Here is a 22,976-nt window from a genome sequence, read left to right as displayed (position 1 = left end):
TATCCTTATTTAATCTAAGAAAAGACCAGACTGTCTCTCATTGCTGAACCACGCACCTATCACAGCCTCAAAACTCTTCATCCAGTCTTGTACTTAGGCTGTGTTCGGGGACAGGGTTCATTTTCCATCTTCCTTTCCTATGGATCCTTTAGTGGGTTCCATGTGCCTGTCTCAGTTTTATTTTACTTGCTAATGTCTTCAGTTCATCATGGTTCTTAGAAGATGGTTTACTGGGTCCAGGATCCTAGGTTGATGGTTTCTTGGTGCTTTGATGGTGTTACCTCAGGGTCTCCCTAGTTACTGTTGGAAACCTACTCCCAAGGCAGTGGTCCTTCCTTGGTGAGTGACTTTTCTTTCTCTCTTGCTGCCTACAGATGTCTTACAAGACATTCTCTTTGACTGATGTGAGCTTGGAGGGAAATTCCTCCACTGTCTGTCCCCAGGAGTGGAGCCGATGCACTCAAGAGGGAGACTTGAGGCCAGGGGGGGCGGTGCACAGGAAGACTGAATGGGGCTCATGGCACGGGGAGCTTTCTAAGGGCCAAGAGTGCCTTGATGGGCTAGGAAGAAACTCCCTGTCATGTGGAGGTGGCCTGAGTTACCTTGATTGCCAATAAGTTCGGGACTGTCATGGTGGCTTCATGTAGTTCCTGACTTCCCCTCCCCTACATCAAGCCTCTGCCCATCTCCTGTGAAGAGTTGACCTTCTCAGTCAAGGATCATTCTGGATCCAACAGTAAGACCTGTCTGACCTCTCCTTCCCACACTCACTGTCTTCCTCTCTCCTGACCCCTGGGGTGGGGCATGAGGGGTCTGCACCAAGGGCTTGGTACACCTGTCTGTCCCTTTAGTGTCCAGGTTATTTTAGAGCACCGAGGGGTCGCTCCAGATGGCATGTCCCTTCCTGCTTGCTCTGTAGCTCTGTATTTGCATTTAGGACAGTAACCTGGGACTGGGAGTTTGCATCAGGAAGTACCATTCAACCTCCCACCTGTATCAAACACTTGGCTCTGATTCTGCCTCCTGCACAGAGAACAGCAGCCCCCTCTCTCCCAGCGTGCCAGCCTGGAGATGCAGTGTTAGAGCAGGGCTCACTGCAGACTTTGATCGGTGAGCTTGGCCTGCTGCGTGAGGGACACAAATGAGTAACGTAGCAGGATTCTGGCAGCACTCTGCCTGGTCCACTTTGGAGAAAGAGGAGGGCAGGAAGGCAGTGGCCTGGGTACTCTAGTTTGTTTGTTTGTTTTTCCTTTGGCCATGATGCCACAAGGCATGCGGGATCTTAGTTCCGCTTTCCCTGTCCTGGGGTCACTGGTGAGTTTACATGTGTATACGAGGTGCCCAGATGTGGCTGTGTGGAGCGTGCATTGCTTATCACCCCATCCTTGGTTGCACTCTTACAGTGCACATCAGTGGGATCTGAGACACCCACCGTGCCTTTGTGTGGCAGGAAGACCCTGTAGCGGTGTTGGAGGGGCTGAGATGTTGGGGTTCTTTGTGTCATCCTACTGCTGCTTGAATATCATTTCAGCAGGTCATCAGAGTCCTCAGGGTGGAATCCTGTGAGGTAGAATACATGTGCATGGTCTTCTAGGATGAGTCATGGGCAGGCGGTAGAGATGGATGTTAATCTGTTTATGCATTTGAGCACTTGGCTCCCATGATGTCTCTGCTCCTACCGGAGAGGGGAGGAGGGTGGAGGGAGGGCCCCCTGCCCATCGCGCTGTCCACTGTTATGTGTGCTGGGCGTTGAGGGGCCTGCTGTCCCACAGCAGGCACTGGTCTCTGGTCCTAATTGGGTCCAGGCCTGGGTGCCAGGCAGGGCGGAAGCCTGATGCTGGCCCCTCTGGGGTCTACACACTTATGGTTGGGAGAGTGGGCTGGGACTCCATGGTGCCCAGGCTTCTGCTGCTGCAGCCCTGTGCTCACAGGCTCTGTCCTTGCTGGCCCAGGAGGGGTGCGTGAGCACAGGAACAGATCTCTGGTCCCCGTCCCCACCTTCCCATCCCCGTGGGACTCTCATGTGTAGGGTTGGCCATGCCATTACTTCTCCATCTGCTGGATAGCAATCCCTTTGTGGATTATAGGTTGGTTCCTTTGCTCATGAGCTGAAAGGCATGGCGGGGTAAAGTGGTGTGAACAGGGTCATGCACAAATCTCCATCCTCACTCCCAGGAAGCTGTGCCGGCAAGAGTCAGAGGCTGGGTTCCACTTCTGCTCCATCACTGACTGTACCCATGGGCCTCTCTGCCTGTGGTGCTCACTCGTCATCCCCAGATATTGAGTTGGCATGAGCATCCACATGCCAGCCCATGACAGCCATTGTGGTCCCCATTCTACAGCAACAGAGATTCTAAGGAGTCACCTGACATGCCCCAAGCCTCCCAGCTGCTAAGGGGCAGTGCTGGGGATTAAACCCAGGACTCTGACTCCTGGCAGTTGCACTGCTGGGTACTGACACTGACCCAGTGAACACATCATTTCTCGTCCTGGATAAGCCACTTCTCCTAGAAGAGTAGTTACATAAGTGATGGCTCGTCACATGTAGACGTTAGAGGTGATGCTTTTAAATCCACAGAATGATGTTTCATGAAATAAGAAAATTGCAAGCAGTATATTCAGTATTATTCTAATTTTGTAAAATGGCACACATGCATACACATGGGTGACGGGAAGCTGTGTTAATGGCACTTACTATATATCTGGGTGATACTAATAGGAGACTTAACTATTTTTTCTTATTTTTTATAACTTGGGAGCTTCTTTTTTTAATTGAAGTATAGTTGATTTACAGTGTTGTATTTCTGCTGTATGGCAAAGTGGTTCAGTTATACACACACACACACACACACACACATATATACATTCTTTTTTAAAATATTCTTTTCTATTATGATTTATCATAGGATGTTGAATATAGTTCTTTGTGCTATACAGTAGGATCTTGTCTATCATTCCATCTATAATAGCTTACATCTACTAACAACCCCCTCCCCCTTGGCAACCACGAATCTGTTCTTTAAGTCTCTGAGTCTATTTCAGTTTCATAGATAAGTTCATTTGTGTTATATTTTAGACTCCACATGTAAGTGGTATCTATGGTGTTTATCTTTGTCTGACTTAATTTAAAATGATAATCTCAGATCCATCCATGTTGCTCCACATGGCATTATTTCATTTTTAATGGCTGAGTAGTATTCCTTTGTGTGTGTGTGTGTGTGTGTGTGTGTGTGTACCACATCTTCTTTATCCACTCATCTGTTGATGGACATTTAGATTGTTTCCATGTCTTGGCTATTGTGATTAGCGTTGCTATGAACACAGTGTGGTGCATGCATCTTTCGGGATTATAGTTCTGTCCAGATACATGCCCAGGAGTGAAATGATTTCTGTATCATGTGGTCGTTCTATTTTTAGTTTTCTGAAGAACCTCCATACTGTTTTCATAGTGGCTGTACCAACTTACATTCCAACCAACAATGAGGGGGATTCCCTTTTCACCACATCCTCTCCACCATTTGTTATTTGTAGACTTTTTACTGATGGGCATTCTGACTGTTGTGAGGTGGTACCTTGTTGTAGTTTTGATTTGCATTTCTCTAATAATTAGCAGTGTTGAGCATCTTTTCATGTGTGTATTGATCATTTGTATTTCTTCTTTGGAGAAATGTCTGTTTAGGTCTTCTGCCCATTTTTTGGATAGTTTTTTTGTTGTTGAGTTGTATGAGTTGTTTGTACATTTTGAAAATCAAGCCTTTGTTGATCTCATTGTTTACAAATATTTTCTCTTATAGGTTGTCTTTTCTTTTTTTTTTAAATAATATACTTTGCTGTGCAAAAACTTGTAAGTTTGATTAGGATCCTCCTTTGTTCAAGATTAATTGACAATAGGTATGTGGGTTTGTTTCTGGGATCTTGATTCTGTTCCATTGATCTGTATGTCTTTTTTTGTGCCAATACCATGCTGTTTTGATTACTGTAGATCTATAGTGTTGTCTGATGTCTGGGAGGGTTATGTCTCCTGTTTTGTTCTTTATCTTTAGGATTACTTTGGCAATTCCGGGTCTTTCATGGTTCCATGTAAGTTTAATTTGGATTATTTGTTCTAGTTCTGTGAAAAACATCATAGGTAGTTTAGTAAGGATTGCATGGAATCTGTAGTTTGCATTGGGTAGTGTGGCCATTTTAACAATATTAATTATTCCAATCCAAGAGCATGGTGTATCTTTCCATTTGTTTGAATCATCTTCAGTTTCATTTGTTAATGATTTAGAGTTCTCAGCATATAATTATTTCACCTCCTTGGTCAGATTTATTCCTAAGTATTTTATTTTTGGGGGTGTGATTTTGAAAGTTATTGTTTTTTTTTTTACATTCCCTTTCTGATATTTAATTATTAATGTAAAGAAATGCAGCCAGTTTCTGTATGTTAATCTTGTATCTTGCTACCTTACTGAATTCAGTTATCAGTTTTAGTAGCTTTTGTGTGGAGTCTTTAGAGTATATAGAATCATGTCATCTGCATATAATGACAGTTTTACCTCTTGCCTTCCAATTTGGATATTTTTTATTTGTTTTTCTTGTCTTAAAACTGTGGATAGGACTTCTAATACTATGTTGAGTGGAAGAGGTGAGAGTGGGCATCCTTATCTTGTTCCAAATTTTAGTAGCAAGGCTATCAGCTTTTCACTGTGGGTTCATCATAAATAGCTTTTTCTTTTTTTTTTTTTTAATTTTTTTTTTTTTTGTCAACATTTGATATGAATCAGCCATAGATTTACAAGTAAATTCCCTCCCGATCCCCCTCCCACCTCCCTCAGTCCACCCGATTCCTCTGGGTCTTCGCCATGCACCAGGGCCCGAGCACTTGTCTCATGCATCCACCTTGGGCTGGTGAATCTGTTTCACCATAAATAGAATACATGCTGTTCTTTTGAAACATCCCACCCTCAATTCTCCCACAGAGTTCAAAAGTCTGTTCTGTATTTCTGTGTTTCTTTTTCTGTTTTGCATATAGGGTTATCGTTACCATCTTTCTAAATTCCATATATATGTGTTAGTATGCTGTAATGTTCTTTATCTTTCTGGCTTACTTCACTCTGTATAATGGGCTCCAGTTTCATCCATCTCATTAGAACTGATTCAAATGAATTCTTTTTAATGGCTGAGTAATATTCCATGGTGTATATGTACCACAGCTTCCTTATCCATTCATCTGCTGATGGGCATCTAGGTTGCTTCCATGTCCTGGCTATTATAAACAGTGCTGCGATGAACATTGGGGTGCACGTGTCTCTTTCAGATCTGGTTTCCTCAGTGTGTATGCCCAGAAGTGGTATTGCTGGGTCATATGGCAGTTCTATTTCCAGTTTTTTAAGGAATCTCCACACTGTTTTCCATAGTGGCTGTACTAGTTTGCATTCCCACCAACAGTGTAAGAGGGTTCCCTTTTCTCCACACCCTCTCCAGCATTTATTGCTTGTAGACTTTTGGAAAGCAGCCATCCTGACTGGCGTGTAATGGTACCTCATTGTGGTTTTGATTTGCATTTCTCTGATAATGAGTGATGTTGAGCATCTTTTCATGTGTTTGTTAGCCATCTGTATGTCTTCTTTGGAGAAATGTCTGTTTAGTTCTTTGGCCCATTTTTTGATTGGGTCATTTATTTTTCTGGAATTGAGCTGCAGGAGTTGCTTGTATATTTTTGAGATTAATCCTTTGTCTGTTGCTTCATTTGCTATTATTTTCTCCCAATCTGAGGGCTGTCTTTTCACCTTACTTATAGTTTCCTTTGTAGTGCAAAAGCTTTTAAGTTTCATTAGGTCCCATTTGTTTAGTTTTGCTTTTATTTCCAATATTCTGGGAGGTGGGTCATAGAGGATCTTGCTGTGATTTATGTCGGAGAGTGTTTTGCCTATGTTCTCCTCTAGGAGTTTTATAGTTTCTGGTCTTACATTTAGATCTTTAATCCATTTTGAGTTTATTTTTGTGTATGGTGTTAGAAAGTGTTCTAGTTTCATTCTTTTACAAGTGGTTGACCAGTTTTCCCAGCACCACTTGTTAAAGAGGTTGTCTTTTTTCCATTGTATAACCTTGCCTCCTTTGTCAAAGATAAGGTGTCCATAGGTTCGTGGATTTATCTCTGGGCTTTCTATTCTGTTCCATTGATCTATATTTCTGTCTTTGTGCCAGTACCACACTGTCTTGATGACTGTGGCTTTGTAGTAGAGTCTGAAGTCAGGCAGGTTGATTCCCTCCAGTTCCATTCTTCTTTCTCAAGATTACTTTGGCTATTCGAGGTTTTTTGTATTTCCATACAAATTGTGAAATTATTTGTTCTAGTTCTGTGAAAAATACCGTTGGTAGCTTGATAGGGATTGCATTGAATCTATAGATTGCTTTGGGTAGAATAGCCATTTTGACAATATTGATTCTTCCAATCCATGAACACGGTATGTTTCTCCATCTGTTTGTGTCCTCTTTGATTTCTTTCATCAGTGTTTTATAGTTTTCTATGTATAGGTCTTTTGTTTCTTTAGGTAGATATACTCCTAAGTATTTTATTCTTTTTGTTGCAATGGTGAATGGTATTGTTTCCTTAATTTCTCTTTCTGTTTTTTTTCATTGTTAGTATATAGGAATGCAAGGGATTTCTGTGTGTTAATTTTATATCCTGCAACTTTACTATATTCATTGATTAGTTCTAGTAATTTTCTGGTAGAGTCTTTAGGGTTTTCTATGTAGAGGATCATGTCATCTGCAAACAGTGAGAGTTTCACTTCTTCTTTTCCTATCTGGATTTCCTTTTACTTCTTTTTCTGCTCTGATTGCTGTGGCCAAAACTTCCAACACTATGTTGAATAGTAGTGGTGAGAGTGGGCACCCTTGTCTTGTTCCTGATTTCAGGGGAAATGCTTTCAATTTTTCACCATTGAGGGTGATGCTTGCTGTGGGTTTGTCATATATAGCTTTTATTATGTTGAGGTATGTTCCTTCTATTCCTGCTTTTTGGAGAGTTTTTATCATAAATGGATGTTGAATTTTGTCAAAGGCTTTCTCTGCATCTATTGAGATAATCATATGATTTTTTATCTTTCAATTTGTTAATGTGGTGTATTACATTGATTTGCGGATATTAAAGAATCCTTGCATTCCTGGGATAAAGCCCACTTGGTCATGGTGTATGATTTTTTTAATATGTTGTTGGATTCTGTTTGCTAGAATTTTGTTAAGGATTTTTGCATCTATGTTCATCAGTGATATTGGCCTGTAGTTTTCTTTTTTTGTGGCATCTTTGTCTGGTTTTGGAATTAGGGTGATGGTGGCCTCATAGAATGAGTTTGGAAGTTACCTTCTTCTGCAATTTTCTGGAAGAGTTTGAGTAAGATAGGTGTTAGCTCTTCTCTAAATTTTTGGTAGAATTCAGCTGTGAAGCCATCTGGTCCTGGGCTTTTGTTTGCTGGAAGATTTTTGATTACAGTTTCGATTTCCTTGCTTGTGATGGGTCTGTTAAGATCTTCTATTTCTTCCTGGTTCAGTTTTGGAAAGTTATACTTTTCTAAGAATTTGTCCATTTCATCCAAGTTGTCCATTTTATTGGCATAGAGCTGCTGGTAGTAGTCTCTTATGATCCTTTGTATTTCAGTGTTGTCTGTTGTGATCTCTCCATTTTCATTTCTAATTTTGTTAATTTGGTTCTTCTCTCTTTGTTTCTTAATGAGTCTTGCTAATGGTTTGTCAATTTTGTTTATTTTTTCAAAAAACCAGCTTTTAGCTTTGTTGATTTTTGCTATGGTCTCTTTAGTTTCTTTTGCATTTATTTCTGCCCTAATTTTTAAGATTTCTTTCCTTCTGCTAACCCTGGGGTTCTTCATTTCTTCCTTCTCTAATTGCTTTAGGTGTAGAGTTAGGTTATTTATTTGGTTTTTTTCTTGTTTCTTGATGTAAGCCTGTAATGCTATGAACCTTCCCCTTAGCACTGCTTTTACAGTGTCCCATAGGTTTTGGGTTGTTGTGTTTTCATTTTCATTCATTTCTATACATATTTTGATTTCTTTTTTGATTTCTTCTATGATTTGTTGGTTATTCAGAAGCGTGTTATTTAGCCTCCATATGTTTGAATTTTTAACAATTTTTTTCCTGTAATTGAGATCTAATCTTACTGCACTGTGGTCAGAAAAGATGACTGGAATGATTTCAATTTTTTTGAATTTTCCAAGACCAGATTTATGGCCCAGGATGTGATCTATTCTGGAGAAGGTTCCGTGTGCACTTGAGAAAAAGGTGAAGTTGCTTGTTTTGGGGTGAAATGTCCTATAGATATCAATTAGGTCTAGCTGGTCGCATTGTGTCATTTAAGGTTTGTGTTTCCTTGTTAATTTTCTGTTTAGTTGATCTATCCATAGTTGTGAGTGGGGTATTAAAGTCTCCCACTATTATTGTGTTACTATTAATTTCCTCTTTCATACTCGTTAGTGTTTGCTGTACATATTGCGGTGCTCCTATGTTGGGTGCATATATATTTATAATTGTTATATCTTCTTCTTGGATTGATCCTTTGATCATTATGTAGTGTCCTTCTTTGTCTCTTTTCACATCCTTTATTTGAAAGTCTATTTTATCTGATATGAGTATTGCGACCCTGCTTTCTTTTGGTCTCCGTTTGCATGAAATATTTTTTTTTTTTTTTTCACTTTTAGTCTGTATGTGTCTCTTGCTTTGAGGTGGGTCTCTTGTAGACAGCATATATAGGGGTCTTGTTTTTGTATCCATTCAGCCAATTTTTGTCTTTTGGTTGGGGCATTCAACCCATTTACATTTAAGGTAATTATTGATAGGTGTGGTCCCGTTGCCATTTACTTTGTTGTTTTGGGTTCACATTTATACAACCTTTCTGCATTTCCTGTCTAGAGAAGATCCTTTAGCATTTGTTGAAGAGCTGGTTTGGTGGTGCTGAGTTCTCTCAGCTTTTGCTTATCTGTAAAGCTTTTGAATTCTCCTTCATATCTGAATGAGATCCTTGCTGGATACAGTAATCTAGGTTGTAGGTTATTCTCTTTCATTACTTTCAGTACGTCCTGCCACTCCCTTCTGGCCTGGAGGGTTTCTATTGATAGATCAGCTGTTATCCTTATGGGGATCCCTTTGTGTGTTATTTGTTGTTTCTCCCTTGTTGCTTTTAATATTTGTTCTTTGTGTTTGATCTTTGTTAATTTGATTAATATGTGTCTTGGGGTGTTTCGCCTTGGGTTTATCCTGTTTGGGACTCTCTGGGCTTCTTGGCCTTGGGTGGCTATTTCCTTCCCCATTTTAGGGAAGTTTTCAGCTATTATCTCCTCGAGTATTTTCTCATGGCCTTTCTTTTTGTCTTCTTCTTCTGGAACTCCTATGATTCGAATGTTGGGGCGTTTCACATTGTCCCAGAGGTCCCTGAGGTTGTCCTCATTTCTTTTGATCCTTTTTTTCTTTTTTCCTCTCTGCTTCATTTATTTCCACCATTTTATCTTCTATCTCACTTATCCTATCTTCTGCTTCCGTTAGTCTACTCTTGGTTCCCTCCAAAGTGTTTTTGATCTCATTCATTGCATTATTCATTTTTAAATGACTCTTTTTTATTTCTTCTAGGTCTTTATTAAACAGTTCTTGAATCTTTTCAATCTTTGTCTCCAGGCTATTTATCTGTAACTCCATTTTGTTTTCAAGATTTTGGATCATTTTTATTATCATTATTCTAAATTCTTTTTCAGGTAGATTCCCTATCTCCTCCTCTTTTGTTTGACTTGGTGGGCATTTTTCATGTTCCTTTACCTGTTGGGTATTTCTTTGCCTTTTCATCTTGTTTAGATTGCTGTATCTGGAGTGGGCTTTCTGTATTCTGGAGGTCTGTGGTTCCTTTTTATTGTGGAGGATTAACCCAGTGGGTGGGGTTAGACGATTGGCTTGTCAAGATTTCCTGGTTAGGGGAGCTTGCGTCAGTGTACTGGTGCGTGCAATTTGATTTCTTCTCTTTGGAGAGCAATGGAGTGCCCAGTAATGAGTTTTGAGATGGGTCTATGTGTTAGGTGTGTCCTTGGGCAGCCTGTATGTTGACGTTCACGGCTATGTTCCTGTGTTGCTGGAGAATTTGCATGGTATGTCTTGCTCTAAAACTTATTGGCTCTTGGGTGGTGGTTGGTTTCAGTGTAGGTATGGAGGCTTTTGGATGGTCACTTATTACTTAAAGTTCCATGTAGTCAGGAGTGTTCTGGTGTTCTCAGGTTTTGGGCTTAAGTCTCCTGCCTCTGGATTTCAGTTTTATTCTTCCTGTAGTCTCAGGACTTCTCCAACTATACAGCACTGATAAGAAAACTTCTAGGTTAATGGCAAAAAGATTCTCCCCCGTTAGTGACACCCAGAGAGGTTCACAGAGTTACATGAAGAAGAGGAGAGGGAGGAGGGAGATAGAGATGAGCAGGAGGAGAAAAAGGGGGACTCAAGAGGAGAGAGACAGATCTACGCAGCTGTCTGTTCCCAGAGTGTTCTCCGTAGCCCAGTCACCTACAAAGATTCACGGAATTGGATTGGGAAGAGAAGGGGAAAGCAGGAAATAGAGGTGTTCTGAGGTAGAAAACAGAGAGTCAAGATTGGGAGAGAATAACCTTCGGTTTAAAAATAGGGCTTCTCTTCTTTTTTTTTTTGTAAGGTTATAGTGTATTGAAAATGAAAATTAAGGAGTAGTAGAGGAGTACTAGAGGACTTTAAAAGAAATAAGAGAAAAAGAAAAATAGAAAATAGAAAAGAAAAAGGAAAGAAAAAAAAAGAAAGAAAGAAAAAAAAATTTTTGTTTTCTCCCTAATTAAAAAAATCGTAAAAATCTATGGAAATGAAAGTTAAGGAGTAATGGGGGAGTAATAGGGGATTTTAAAGGAAAATAAAAGAGAAAAAAGAAAAAAGAAAAAATAATAAAAAAGAAAAAAGAAAAAAAGAAAAAAAAAAGACAAAAAAGTAAAATTATATCTAGGAGTTTCTCTGGAGCTGTTGCGGTCAGTGTGGGTTCGGCTCAGTTTCAGATAGCTCCTCGTTCCAGCTTACACTTCTCGATATCTACAGGCCCCTTCCGGTGTAGCCGGTGTTTTCTAGAGGGATTTTAATCTGTTGCACCAGTCCCTTCTGAGGCGGTTCCCTTTGTTTACTTGGCTTCTGTTTGCCGGTCTCTTCAGAGCCTCATTTCCGCCCTGACACAGGTGGGCGGAGGTGGACTCTTACTCAGGTAGCTAGTTCCGTCGCTCTGCGGGGCAGGGAGGGGCTTGCGCCGCGGGGACGGGCTGGCGCTGCCGGGAGGGGCTGACGCTGCTTTCTCCGTCTGTGCTGCTCAGGCTCCCGGCTGTTCTATATGGAGCGCGCCCCGCGCTGCGCTAGGTTCCAGCCCTCGGGTGTTCCACAAAAGCGCAGAATGAAAAGCTGCGCCTGCTCTCTGTGCCTTCCCCATCAGAGCGGTCCAGGCAGCCAGGGGCTTGGTGGGCGCACTCTCCCCAGGTGTGGCGCGCCCACTCCCTTCCACGGACCCAGTCTCAGTTTCCTCTGGCGCCAGTCGGGTGCGCGCGCCTTCTGCCCTCCGCTTCCCCAGCCCCAGTCCCCGCCCGCGCCGGTCGGGTGCCTGCGCCCTGTGTCTCTCCGCGACCTTCCCCTCCCCCCTGCCTCCTGCCTCCGGCGGGGCTGGGCCGGTCCGCAGCCTGCGAACTCTTCTCTGGATTTTCTCGGTCTCTTTGTTCTGCGACCGGCCGGCAGTGTGTTCGGCCAGTCAATTTACCCTCTCTCCTTTGGTCTCCCACAGTTCAAGCCGGCAACTCACAGAAGCTCCCTCCGATTGCCCCCAGGGCACTCAGGCCCGGACCCCACCCCAAGCAATGCCGCCCAAGACTCCCTTCCCGGGACGGGTCTCCATCCTCAGCTCTTTTGTCTCACTATATTTTGTCCTACCTCCTTTCGAAGACAATGGGCTGCTTTTCTGGGCGCCTGATGACCTCAGCTAGCGATCAGAAGTTGTTTTGCGAAGTTTGCTCTGCGTTCAGTTATTCTTTTGATGAATTTGTAGGAGAGAAAGTGGTCTCCCCGTCCTACTCCTCCGCCATCTTGGCTCCTCCCATAAATAGTTTTTTCTGTGTAGAGAGAGATTCCCTCTGTACCCACCTTGGTAAGGATGTTTATCATGAGTGGTCTGTCTAGTGCTTTTTCTGTATTTATTGAGATGATCATGTGGTTTTTGTCTATTGTTTAAGGGGCATATCACATTGATTAATATGTATATATGGAACCATCCTTGTGAACTTGGGATGATGAATCCCGCTTGGTTGTGGTATATAATTTTTTTATATGTTTCTGGATTCAGCCTATTAATATTTTGTTGAGAATTTTTGCATCTATATTCATCAGTGATACCAGCCCATAATTTTATTTTTTGGTGGTGTCTTTTGTGGTTTTGGTATCATAGTGGTGGTTGCTTCATAGAATGTCTTTGGGAGTTTTCTCTCCTCTTCAACTTTTTGGGAAGAGTTTGAGAAGGATCAGTATAGATTCTTCTTTGAATGTTTGGTATAATTTGCCTTGAAGCCATCTGGTCCTGGACTTTTGTTTGTAGAGAGTTTTAAAATTACAGTTTTAAAATTCCATTTCACCTCTAGTGACTGGTCTTTTAAAATCATGTGTTTCTTCTTGATTCAATTTTGGTGGGCTGCATGTTTCTAGATACTTGTCCATTTCTTCTGGGTTATCGAATTTGTTGGCATATAATTGTTCATAATATTCTCATATGGTTTTTTGTGTTTCTGCAGTATTGGTTGTTAGTTTCCTTTTTCATTTCTTTTTTGTCCATTTGAGTTCTCTCTTTTCTTCTTGACCAGCCTGGGCAGAGGTTTGTCAATCTTGTTTACCCTTTCAAAGAACTACCTCTTGGCTTTATTGTTTTCCTTTCTCTCCGTTTTATTTCCTCTCTGATCTTTATTACTCCTCCTTTCTTCTGACTTTAGGTTTTGTTTGTTCTTCTTTTTCTAATTCTTATAAGTGGTAGATTAGCTTGTTTGTTTGAGATTTTTCTCATTTTTTTGAGGAAAGCTTATATCACTATGAACATCCATCTAGAACTGCTTTTGCTACATCCCATAGATTTTGTATGGTTGTATTTTCATTGTCTTTTGTCTCAAGATATTTTAAAATTTCCTCCTTGACTTCATTGTTGACCCCTTTTTTTTTTAGAAGCATATTGTTTAGTCTCCATGTAATTGTTTCTTCCTCACTTATTTTCTGTGGTTGATTTCTAGTTTCATGCCTTTGCGGTCAGAAAAGATGCCTGAGATAATTTCTGTATCCTTAAATTTGTTGAGGCTTGTTTTGTACCCTTTTATGTGGTCAATCCTGGAGAATGTTCCATATGCACTTGAAAAGAATGTAATCTGTGCTTTTTCTGGAAGTAATATCCTGAAAATATGCATTAAGTATGTTTTATTGTATCATTTAGGATATGAGCTGTCTTGTTGATTTTCTGTCTAGAAGATCTGTCCATTGATGTGAATGGGGTGTTAAAGTCTCCTACCATTTTTGTATACTTGTCTTTTTTTCCATTTATGTCTGTTAGTATTTGTTTTACACATTTGGCCAATTAGGTCTGTTACTATTTGTTTTACACATTTAGGAGCTCGTATATTAAGTGCATATATGTTGACAAGTGTAAGATCCTCTCCTTGTGTTGATCCTTTGTCATTATATGCTGTCCTTCTTTATAGTCTGTGCTTTAAAGTCTATTTTGTCTGATATGAGTATTGTGACCCCCACTTTCTTTTTATTTCCATTTGCAAAAAATACCATTTCCTATCCCTTCACTTTCAATCTATGTGTGTTCTTTGCCCTGCAGTGGGTCTCTTGTAGGCAGCCTATTGTAGTGCTTGTTTTTTTATCCAGTCTGTCAGTCTGTATTTTTTGATTGGAGCATTTAGTCCATTGACATTTAAGGTAATTATTAATAGATATGTATTTATTGCCATTTAAACCTTGTTTTCCTGTTGATTTTATATTTCTTGTCTATCCCTTTGTTTGTTTGTTTTTCCTTTTGTGGATTGTTGATTTTCTTTTGTATTATGCTCATGATGCTCATGTTCTCTTCTTTTTAATTTTTGTGAATCTATTGCATGTTTTTGATTCGTGGTTACCCTTTTTTTCAAGTATATTGACTCCATCCTATATCTACTTGCCTTAGACTGATAGTCTTATAGGCTTAAACACATTCTAAGAAATGAAAAAACTCAACATTTCTAACTCTCCTCCCCCACATTTTATGACTTTGATGACCTTTTTTACATCTTCATGTTCATCCCTTTGCTGTTAATTGTGGTTACTGCTTCCACAGAATTTTTTTTTTTTTAAATCTGTGTACGGTCTTATTTAGGTGATTTGCTTTCCAATTGTGATTTTTCTCTTTCCTGTATATTCTTTTTTTTGAAAAAATATTTATTTATTTGGCTGCACTGGGACTTAGTTGCAGCATATGGGATCTAGTTCCATGACCAGGGATTGAACCCAGTTTCCCTGCTTTGGGAGCATGGAGTCTTAGCCACTGGACCACCAGGGACTTGGTCTTAACTGGGAATGGTTCCTTTGCTTCTTCATTTTGCTTATATTTCTCTTATTCTGTGAGTTTAGGAGAAACAATTGTCTACTGTGGTCTTAGAGGGCCATTTATAGGTGGGACCATCCCTGTGTAGCTTGTGTGGGCTTAGTATTTTTGGTGCGAGGGCTGCTTTTAGTAGGGATGCCTGTCGCCTCTGTCCTCAGTGTGTGCTGAGGATCCCCTTGATGGGGATGTGCAGATGTAGCAGTTGGGTCCTCTGTGGCAGTGGTGGCTCACATGTGCCCCTGGAGCACGCCACGGGAGCAGAGGGAGTCTGCGACCACTTCCGGAGCCGAGGAGGTAAAAGTAGTGGTTTGAGACAGCTCCTGAAGCCTGGGGCAAGGTGCTGGGGAGGATGGTAGAGGCGTGTGACTGCGCCTGAAGTCTAGGGGTGGAGGAGCAATAATGGCAGCTCATACACACGCCTGGAGCTCCTGTAGATAGTGTCCTGCCACCTGAGAGCTCATGTAGGGAAAAAGGCTATACTGGTGAGTTTTGCCCCTGCTTCTGTGCACTGCCCATACAGTGGCACCTGGTCTCTAAGGCAGCCCAGGCCTCCTCTGCATAAACCCTCAGATGGGGTCACGCCAGACTCCTGCCCCTTTGCTCATAGCCCACCCTGGTCCCCTCCCCAGGCCCAATCTCCAAAGCCCAAGCTTCAGCACCCAGCCCCTGTCCACCCTGGTGGCCACGAGTCTCAGGCTGGGGAGTGCAGAGTGATGGTACTGACCGTATGTACAGGTTTCTTTCCATTCTAGCTGCTTCAAACCAGTTACTGCATTCTCCTCCAAGGCTCCAAAGCATCCCCTCTGTCCCAGCTGACTTCCCTGCTGGTGAGGGGACTTCCCAGGTGCAGGAACCTTCCCTCTTTAATAGCTTCCTCCAAGGGGCACAGGTCCAGTTCTACTGCCTTCCTCAGTTTTGTTTTTTTTTTTTTCTTTTTTGTCCTGCCCAATTGCATGAGACTGTCTTGCTCTTTCAGAGGCTGGGAGTCTTCTGCCAATGCTTGGTAGATATTCTGTGAGGACTGTTCCACATGTAGATGTATTTTTGATGTACTTATGGGAGGAGGTGAGCTTCATCTTACTATTCCATCTCTGGATCACCTCTGACTTTTTTCTTCTCTTTTTTTCTGGGGGAGTTGCTTTTCAGAGTTTTTAGAGTGAAATATTTTACATCCAGGAATAAAAGTTATTTAAGACAAAGAAGCTGGAGTGGTCTAGTGGGACCACTCAGGAGATGGACAACTTTAGGAGCAGGTGAGCTGCCTGTTCTTGGAGATGGACAAGCAGAGGTGGTGTCCATCTGTCATGGACATGGTTCCAGGACTTCCTCAACAGGCGAGTGGACGGGGTCTGTGTTCTTTGATGAACTGTGTCGGGACTGCCCCACAGGTCCCTGAGCCTGTGGGAGAAGGGAGTAATCCAATGCACTGCTCCTTTCCTCACACTTGACCGTGCCTGAGAATCACTGGGGAGCTCGTTCCAACTCTGACTCTGATTCAGGAGGTGGGCCCAAGACTCTGCATTTTTAATGTGCTCCAAGTGATGCTGAAGCTTCTGGTCCAAGGCCCTGAAGCACTTTCCCCCTGGATTTGCTATGGAGGAGTGCCCAGGTATTACAGAGCAAGCAGATGATGCCATGGGTCACGGGAAAGGTAAACAGGGCTGTGAGGATGAGTGACCTGAGCTGAGTGGCATTTCTGAAAGGCCTCTTCAGAGATGTAAAAAGATGAGAGTCTGAGTTGCTGGGTTTGAGAACAGGCCACTTCCCACTATGGCTTTATGGAGAGAGCTCAGTGTTGGAATTCAGCCAGCCAGTATTTGAATCCCAGCTCTGCAACTCATTAATTGTGTGTCCTTGGGCAGGTTCTCTTGCCTCCCTCTGCTTCAGTTTCTTCATCTGAGGATAGGAATGCCTGCTGAATAAGGCCATTGTCAGGATGAAGTAGGATAACATGTCAGGTACCTGGCATTCAGTGGGCCTTTAATGAACACTGGCTTTTCCCAACACCATATACTTGTCTCTTCTTGCAGGTGGATGAGATTTATCACGATGAGTCCCTGGGGGTCCACATAAACATTGCCCTTGTCCGCTTGATCATGGTTGGCTACCGACAGGTAAACCTCTTTGTCAGCAGGCAGGATTGGGAGGGAGATGGCGTGTGAGGCAAGAACATCAGACAAGCTAGGGTGTCGGGAAGGGAGAGCAGTGTCTAGGAAACATTTTATTTCCAGAATCAGAGCCCAGAGACCATGAGAGTTGAGGTCTCAGTGGCAGAGGCATCTGGGGTTGATAAGTGGGACTTACAGTTTCCCCAGTCAGATAAATGGACAATCCTTGATCCCTATACCTGGAGGTCCCATTCCTTGAATCGATGGGGATAGTGGGGCTTAGAGAGGCAACAGCGACCAAGATGAGTCCTGCTAGGGTTGGGCCCCAGGCTCTGTTGCTTGTTCTTCCCCATGTGGGAGTGAAAACAGGGTTTTCTTCTAGAGGCTACTGTGAAGATTAAGTGACAATGAATGTAGAGAGGAAAGGCTCAGAACATCACCTGCCTGTTGAGGGATTAGAGATCATCAGTTCTCAGCAAATAGGGGTCTTGACACGGAGCTTGGCACAGGAACATTCCCTGAAGCAGGGTTGGACTCTGTGCCTGCGGCAGCCAGAGTCAGTGACCCTGGGGAAGGCACTGCTGTCGCTTGGGCCTCGGTGTCCTCTGCTGATGGGAGCCTGTTGTCATCTGCGGGATCTGACCACCCACCCCGCTCTCTGGCCCCACAGTCCCTGAGCCTGATCGAGCGAGGGAACCCCTCTCGCAGCCTGGAGCAGGTGTGTCGCTGGGCCCACTCTCAGCAGCGCCAGGACCCCGGCCACGCAGAGCACCATGATCACGTCGTCTTCCTCACTCGGCAGGACTTCGGACCCTCAGGTATGCAAGGTACTGTATTTGCCATGGCCAGGTGTGTGCAGCTGCAGGGCAGGGGCCGAGGCTGTCTCTGGGGCTGCCCTAGGAGGACTGGAGGAATTTTTTTCAACAAAAATATCCTTGGGACTTTGGAGCAGGACCTGGCCGGACAGGTGTGCAAGCTTTGCAGTGGTTTCTTAGGGACTAGGGAGAGAGAAGGGGTCCCACTCTGGTCCCTGCTGCTTTGGTTGAACCTGCAGTTGGCTGGGCATCAGGCTCTGGCCCTGTGCTCACCATCCTGGGACTTGGCTGCATGAAGGTCTCAGTGACCTTCAAGGTGCTCCTGCCCACACTGTATCCTTCCGTCTTCAGCAGCTGGTGGTGGGGAACCTGCAATAGGGCCAGTGTGGTCTTCTGGAAGGAAGGCCTTGCTCTCCCTGCTTATCCATGACTCTGCAGCCCAGTGAGCTGAGCTTACGCATCCTCAGAACTCTCCCCACTGTGGAGTGGAGGAAATAGTCGTATATTTGCTGTCCTCTGTTCCCAGGCTGCTAAAAGGCCCGAAGGATGCATGCACAGTGTCTGTGACAGAGGCTGGCTGAGTGCGCTCTGCAAACTCAGGAAGCTTGGATCACCTCCCCCCACCTCTAGCTTTTTGTAAGGGGAAACCAAGGTCCAGAGTGGCAACAAGGTTTGCCCAGGCCCCACTGCAGAGAGGAGACAGAGCTGAAACTCAGACTGGATCTCCAGACACCAAGTTGAGGGCTTCTTAGTGTTTTCTGGTCTGATGCTAGAAGAGGGTCAGCCTGTACCCAACAGGGCTGCTTGTCTGAATCCGTGAAATCCTCAAGGCGAGCTTGTACACACACAGATCGACACACACATGTACAGACAAACATGTACTCTTGCCCAGGCACACGTGCACACAAACACCCACACACGTATGTACTCACATGTGCTGTTGAGCACATCCAGACCTCCAGAACAGGTAGGACCCCAGAAACCTCTATACCCCCAGGACCATCTCAGGAAAGGGTTTTGGCAGTTCTGAAGACAGAGAATAGTGTCTGGCCCTGGTTGGCTGAAAGCCCAGGGCAGGGAGCATTCTCTGCCATTGCCCCCTCTTCAAAGGTCTTCCCCAGCCCAGGCTGCTCTCCCAGCCGATTACAGGCCCTGGGGAGAGGGGGATGCAGCCACCTAGATCACAGGCCTCTCACAGAAAGCCACTCAGCCAGTGCTGGCCTCACCGTGGCTGCCATGTGCTGGCCCTCTGCACTGCCCGCGTCTCCTGAGGCCTGCACAGTCGTGTCTTCACTCTGCCCATGTCCTCCCTTCCACGTGTCCACCCCCACCTCCCCAGAGTCTCTCACCTCTCCCCCAGCCCTAGCTCTAGGCCCCTCATAAGTCATTCCCTGGTCCCCTCAACCCCTCCTATTAGACCCATTCCCTGGGTGACTCCCAGTCATCCCCACACATCCCTTTGTGCTCCTGGAATTCTGGCCCTCCAGGCCCACCCCTAAGTAACCTGCTGACCCTGGTCTGCCTGCAAAGCTGTCTGCCGCTCACGGGTGTGGATGCGCTATAGGATGGGGGTGCGGGCTGGCCCCTGATTCCTCTATTCTCCCCATAGTGTCTAACACACTGCCAGCTACCACACTGCACAGATATGTGGAGCTTGTCAACTGACCGACTGGCTGGCTGGAAGGCTGCAGCTTGGAAGTTGGGTGTGTGCAGGCTTGGGCACGCTGCCTTGTTTAGAGGAGGGGCTGACAGGCGCAGGGAGCCGCAGGCCAGGAGGGAAGGCATCATGCCTTAGGATGCGGGGGCAGCTTGGCCCAGGTGCCATACTGCAGCTGCATACATAGAGGGCAGGACGTTGCAAGAATCCTTCTTCCTCCCGGGACCCTCTGGCAGTGACCTGATCCAGGTGTGCCTGCAGTGGCTGGCTCAGAACAGACCTCGTTGCGTCCTGCCTCACCTGCATGTGACCTCTCTCTGCCCTCTCTCCCCATCCCCGGCAGGGTACGCGCCTGTCACCGGCATGTGCCACCCCCTGAGAAGCTGTGCCCTCAACCACGAAGACGGCTTCTCCTCGGCCTTTGTGGTGGCCCATGAGACCGGCCATGTGTAAGTCGCCCCATGGGGGCGGGCTGTGCCTTGAACTCCAAGCAGGTCTGTGGGTATGGGAGGTTTTGTCCCAGTTCTGATTCCCATCCCAGGCTCCTGGGAGATGCCAGAGGAGCTTCCCCGGGGGGGAGGGAGCCCCGGGGCCCAGAGAGCAATTCTGAGTCTGCCTTGGGCCCAGCCTCCAAATCCCAGGGCTGTGGGAGACCAGACATGGCCCTGCCTTTGGCAGCTCAGTGAGCGTCCCCTCAGAGGCAGCACTGTGCTCTCTGGGTGGCCTCTGTCCCTCTGTCCAGTCACTCCTCGAGGCCTCCCTGCTGCTTGCATGTGGAGCGCTGGCTGGAGTCCATCTTAGACAGGTGCATGTAGATCCAGGACTCGGGCCAGGCCAGTGGCTGGCTTACGTGATCCTCGGACTTGGATTTGGTTTAGAGGGTATTCATTCATTCAATCAACCAGTAGTTCTTGAACACCTGTTGTGTGCCAGGCCCTGTTCTAGAAATAGGGCTTCCGTGGAGAATGGGACACAAAAGCATGCAAGACGCTATGTGCTGGGAGAAAACAAATAATCCACCATCCAGTGTCCAGTGGTGATGCACACCTATCACAGTCACGCCTCCTGACCTTGTCTGTCCACAGGGCAGAGCTTAGTGACATGCCCCCAGCTTGTCTGTCCCCCGCCAAGGCATAGAGTGAGGGCCATTTTTTGCAGCTGGAAGGACATGGGAAGGAGTGGGCCAGCTGCAAGGGCGAGCCTGCCGCCCATGGTCAGCCATGCCCCTCTCTGCATCTAACTGCCCCCGTGGTTTCACCCCAGCCGTGCCCTTTGTTGAGTGGGTGGCACCTCCTCTCTGGGGCCTTCGTTTCCTCAGCTGCAATACAGAGGCTGGCACTGGGGAAATCTGCGAGGGCCCTGCCTGCCCTGGCGGCCAATACTTACACATATTCTAGAGCCAGGAGTTTGTCTTCCTGTGTGTGGGGGGTACTCTTCACTCACAGAGCCGCTGCCTGCAGAGAGACAAGATCAAGCTTAGAGGCCCACTCTTGGCCTTGAGCTCCAGAATCCAACACGTCCTGGGCCTCCACATCCCCAGAGGCCCAGAGGCTCTGTCTAGTGGTGTCTGTCTAGTGGTCAAGGCCAGATGCAGACATCTGGGAATGTGTAAGAATTTAGAACCTTTGGCCTTCGGTGTTAGATACTAACTATAAAGGGCTTCCCAATGGTGCTAGTGGTAAAGAACACGCCTGCCAGTGCAGGAGACGTAAGCGATGTGGGTTCGATCCCTGGGTTGGGAAGATCCCCTGGAGGAAGGCACAGCAACCCACTCTAGTATTCTTGCCTGGAGCATCCTATGGGCAGAGGAGCCTGGCGGGCTTCAGTCCATGGGGTTGTAAAGAATCAGACATGACTGATGCGACTTAGCATGGACACTAACTATAAAGAGCAAACTTTTACATTTAAACTATCATTATGGCAGGTGGGTACCACACACATAGCTCTGTAAGGCCAGGTCTAGGAGAAGCTAAAGAGGCTGGTACACATGGAGAGTGCCGTAAGCCAGGTCGTACTGAACAGAATGAAATTGGTCCTTGTGCACAAGGCCTCAGGTTTGGAGGGGAGATAGCGCATGGTGTGCGAGTTGTTAACCTTGGTGCAGGTGGCCCCTGCTGTGGGCAGATAGCCCCTGGGTAGGGTGGCTAGGAAGGGTGTCCTGGGGCCAGAGTGGGGCTTGAGCTGGTTTCAGACACTGTGAGGACGTTAGGGAGGGTTTGAGGAGGGGGCTGGAGGGCAGAATGAGCTCAGCCCCATTGAGGGGCAGTGTGCGGCCTCAGCTTCCATCCAGTGGGGTGGCCTTCCCCACTGCACAGTGGGGAAACTGAGGTCAAAAGGCACAGTCTGAAGCTTGGTCAGGGCAGAGTCTCCAGCCCACCTGCTCATCTTCCCAGGGTGGGCTCGCTGGGTGTGACTCAGGACTGCCCTCTCTGCCCCCCCACCTCCAGGCTCGGCATGGAGCACGACGGTCAGGCGAACGGCTGCGCGGATGAGACCAGCCTGGGCAGCGTCATGGCGCCTCTGGTGCAGGCTGCCTTTCACCGCTTCCACTGGTCTCGCTGCAGCAAGTTGGAGCTCAGCCGCTACCTCCCGTAGGTCACCTCCGCCCTCTGCCTCTTCGCCTCCCACATCATCTCCCCTCCCAGCACCATCCCATCCCTGACACAAGCTCCAGTCTGATTTTGCTGGTCAGTTCCTGGGCCTCTGGGGATGTGGAGGCCCAGGACGAGTGTTGGATTCTGGAGCTCAAGGCCAAGGATGGCCTTGAGTAGATTTGGGTGGGTAGGTGCCAGCAGAAATACTGTCACTAACCTCTGCAGCAATCAGCCGGGGCCCAGCATCCATCCTACATGGTGGGCTGATTTGTCTTCCTCTCTCAGTGCAGTGAGCCCTCAAACTGTCTGAGATCCAGCCCTTATTTTGGGCCATGGCATGAACTCTGTAATGTGGGTGAAATGGGCCCTATAAGAAAGCCACGAGCTGCATGCCTAAGGCTGGTCCTGGTGCCCTTGCCTTGGAACCCAGACATGGTCATGAGTGGAAGCAGGGGCAACTGTGGGGTAGTCCATATTTCCTGGAGAATGCAGCAGCTAGCACAGAGCAGCAGGCGGGTTCCTGCAGGCCTTTCTAGCTTGGTTCCTGCCCCCTCCTCTGTGAAGGGAGAGTTGGGGCGTTTTTGCCCCACCCGGCTCACCTCCTTGCCTCTGCCGGCAGCTCTTACGACTGTCTCCTTGATGACCCCTTTGCGCCTGGCTGGCCCCAGCCCCCGGAGCTGCCTGGCATTGACTACTCAATGGATGAGCAGTGTCGCTTCGACTTTGGCACCGGCTACCACACCTGCTCGGCGGTGAGTTCCCATGGCCTCTGCCAGCTGGGATGCCAGGTCAGCCTCCTCGGTCCCAGGCTGGTCATTCATGGAGCCACCATAGGGGGATACAGGATGACCAGGGTCCAGGCCCTCCCACCTTCTGCTATGTCCCCACCGCACCCAGTCCCATGGAGGGGTGGGAGACAGTGTGTGTTGGGGGGGTGCTGGAAAATGCCTAGAAGGATGGGAACAGAATAGAACACAGAGAGTGGGCCACCAATGGGGTCCTGGCAGGCCAGGCTGGCGACTGGGGGAGTTTATCTGCCAGGTGGCTCGTGTGTCAGATCAGGTACTAGCTCTGGGCTGGTAGAGAAATAGTTGCCACCTTCTCCTGTATGGGTGTTTGACAGGATGTTTGGGGCAGACTTCCCGCCCCGGTGAAGTT

The 22,976-nt window shown here is 46.1% G+C and overlaps 1 protein-coding gene across 6 annotated transcripts in view; it reads left to right on the top strand.

Annotated features, from left to right (window-relative positions):
• ADAMTS14 (ADAM metallopeptidase with thrombospondin type 1 motif 14) overlaps positions 1 to 22,976 on the top strand; it is a 99,755-nt gene that overhangs the window by 50,411 nt on the left and 26,368 nt on the right. For 2 of the 6 annotated variants that reach the window (XM_043476694.1, XM_043476696.1), the window contains exons 5-9: positions 16,675 to 16,758; positions 17,423 to 17,570; positions 19,568 to 19,673; positions 21,672 to 21,815; positions 22,438 to 22,570. In XM_043476694.1, coding sequence (XP_043332629.1) covers positions 16,675 to 16,758; positions 17,423 to 17,570; positions 19,568 to 19,673; positions 21,672 to 21,815; positions 22,438 to 22,570 — 615 coding nt within the window. Of the gene's footprint in view, positions 1 to 16,674; positions 16,759 to 17,422; positions 17,580 to 19,567; positions 19,674 to 21,671; positions 21,816 to 22,437; positions 22,571 to 22,976 lie in introns of all 6 variants that reach the window. The other 4 variants (XM_043476692.1, XM_043476695.1, XM_043476698.1 and 1 more) reach the window with 3 other exon arrangements.

The sequence above is a fragment of the Cervus canadensis genome, chromosome 8, assembly GCF_019320065.1.
Source record: "Cervus canadensis isolate Bull #8, Minnesota chromosome 8, ASM1932006v1, whole genome shotgun sequence".
NCBI classification, from domain to species: Eukaryota; Metazoa; Chordata; class Mammalia; order Artiodactyla; family Cervidae; genus Cervus; species Cervus canadensis.
The sequence above is the reverse complement of the archived record's forward strand: the minus strand, read 5'-3'. Positions and strand labels throughout refer to the sequence as shown.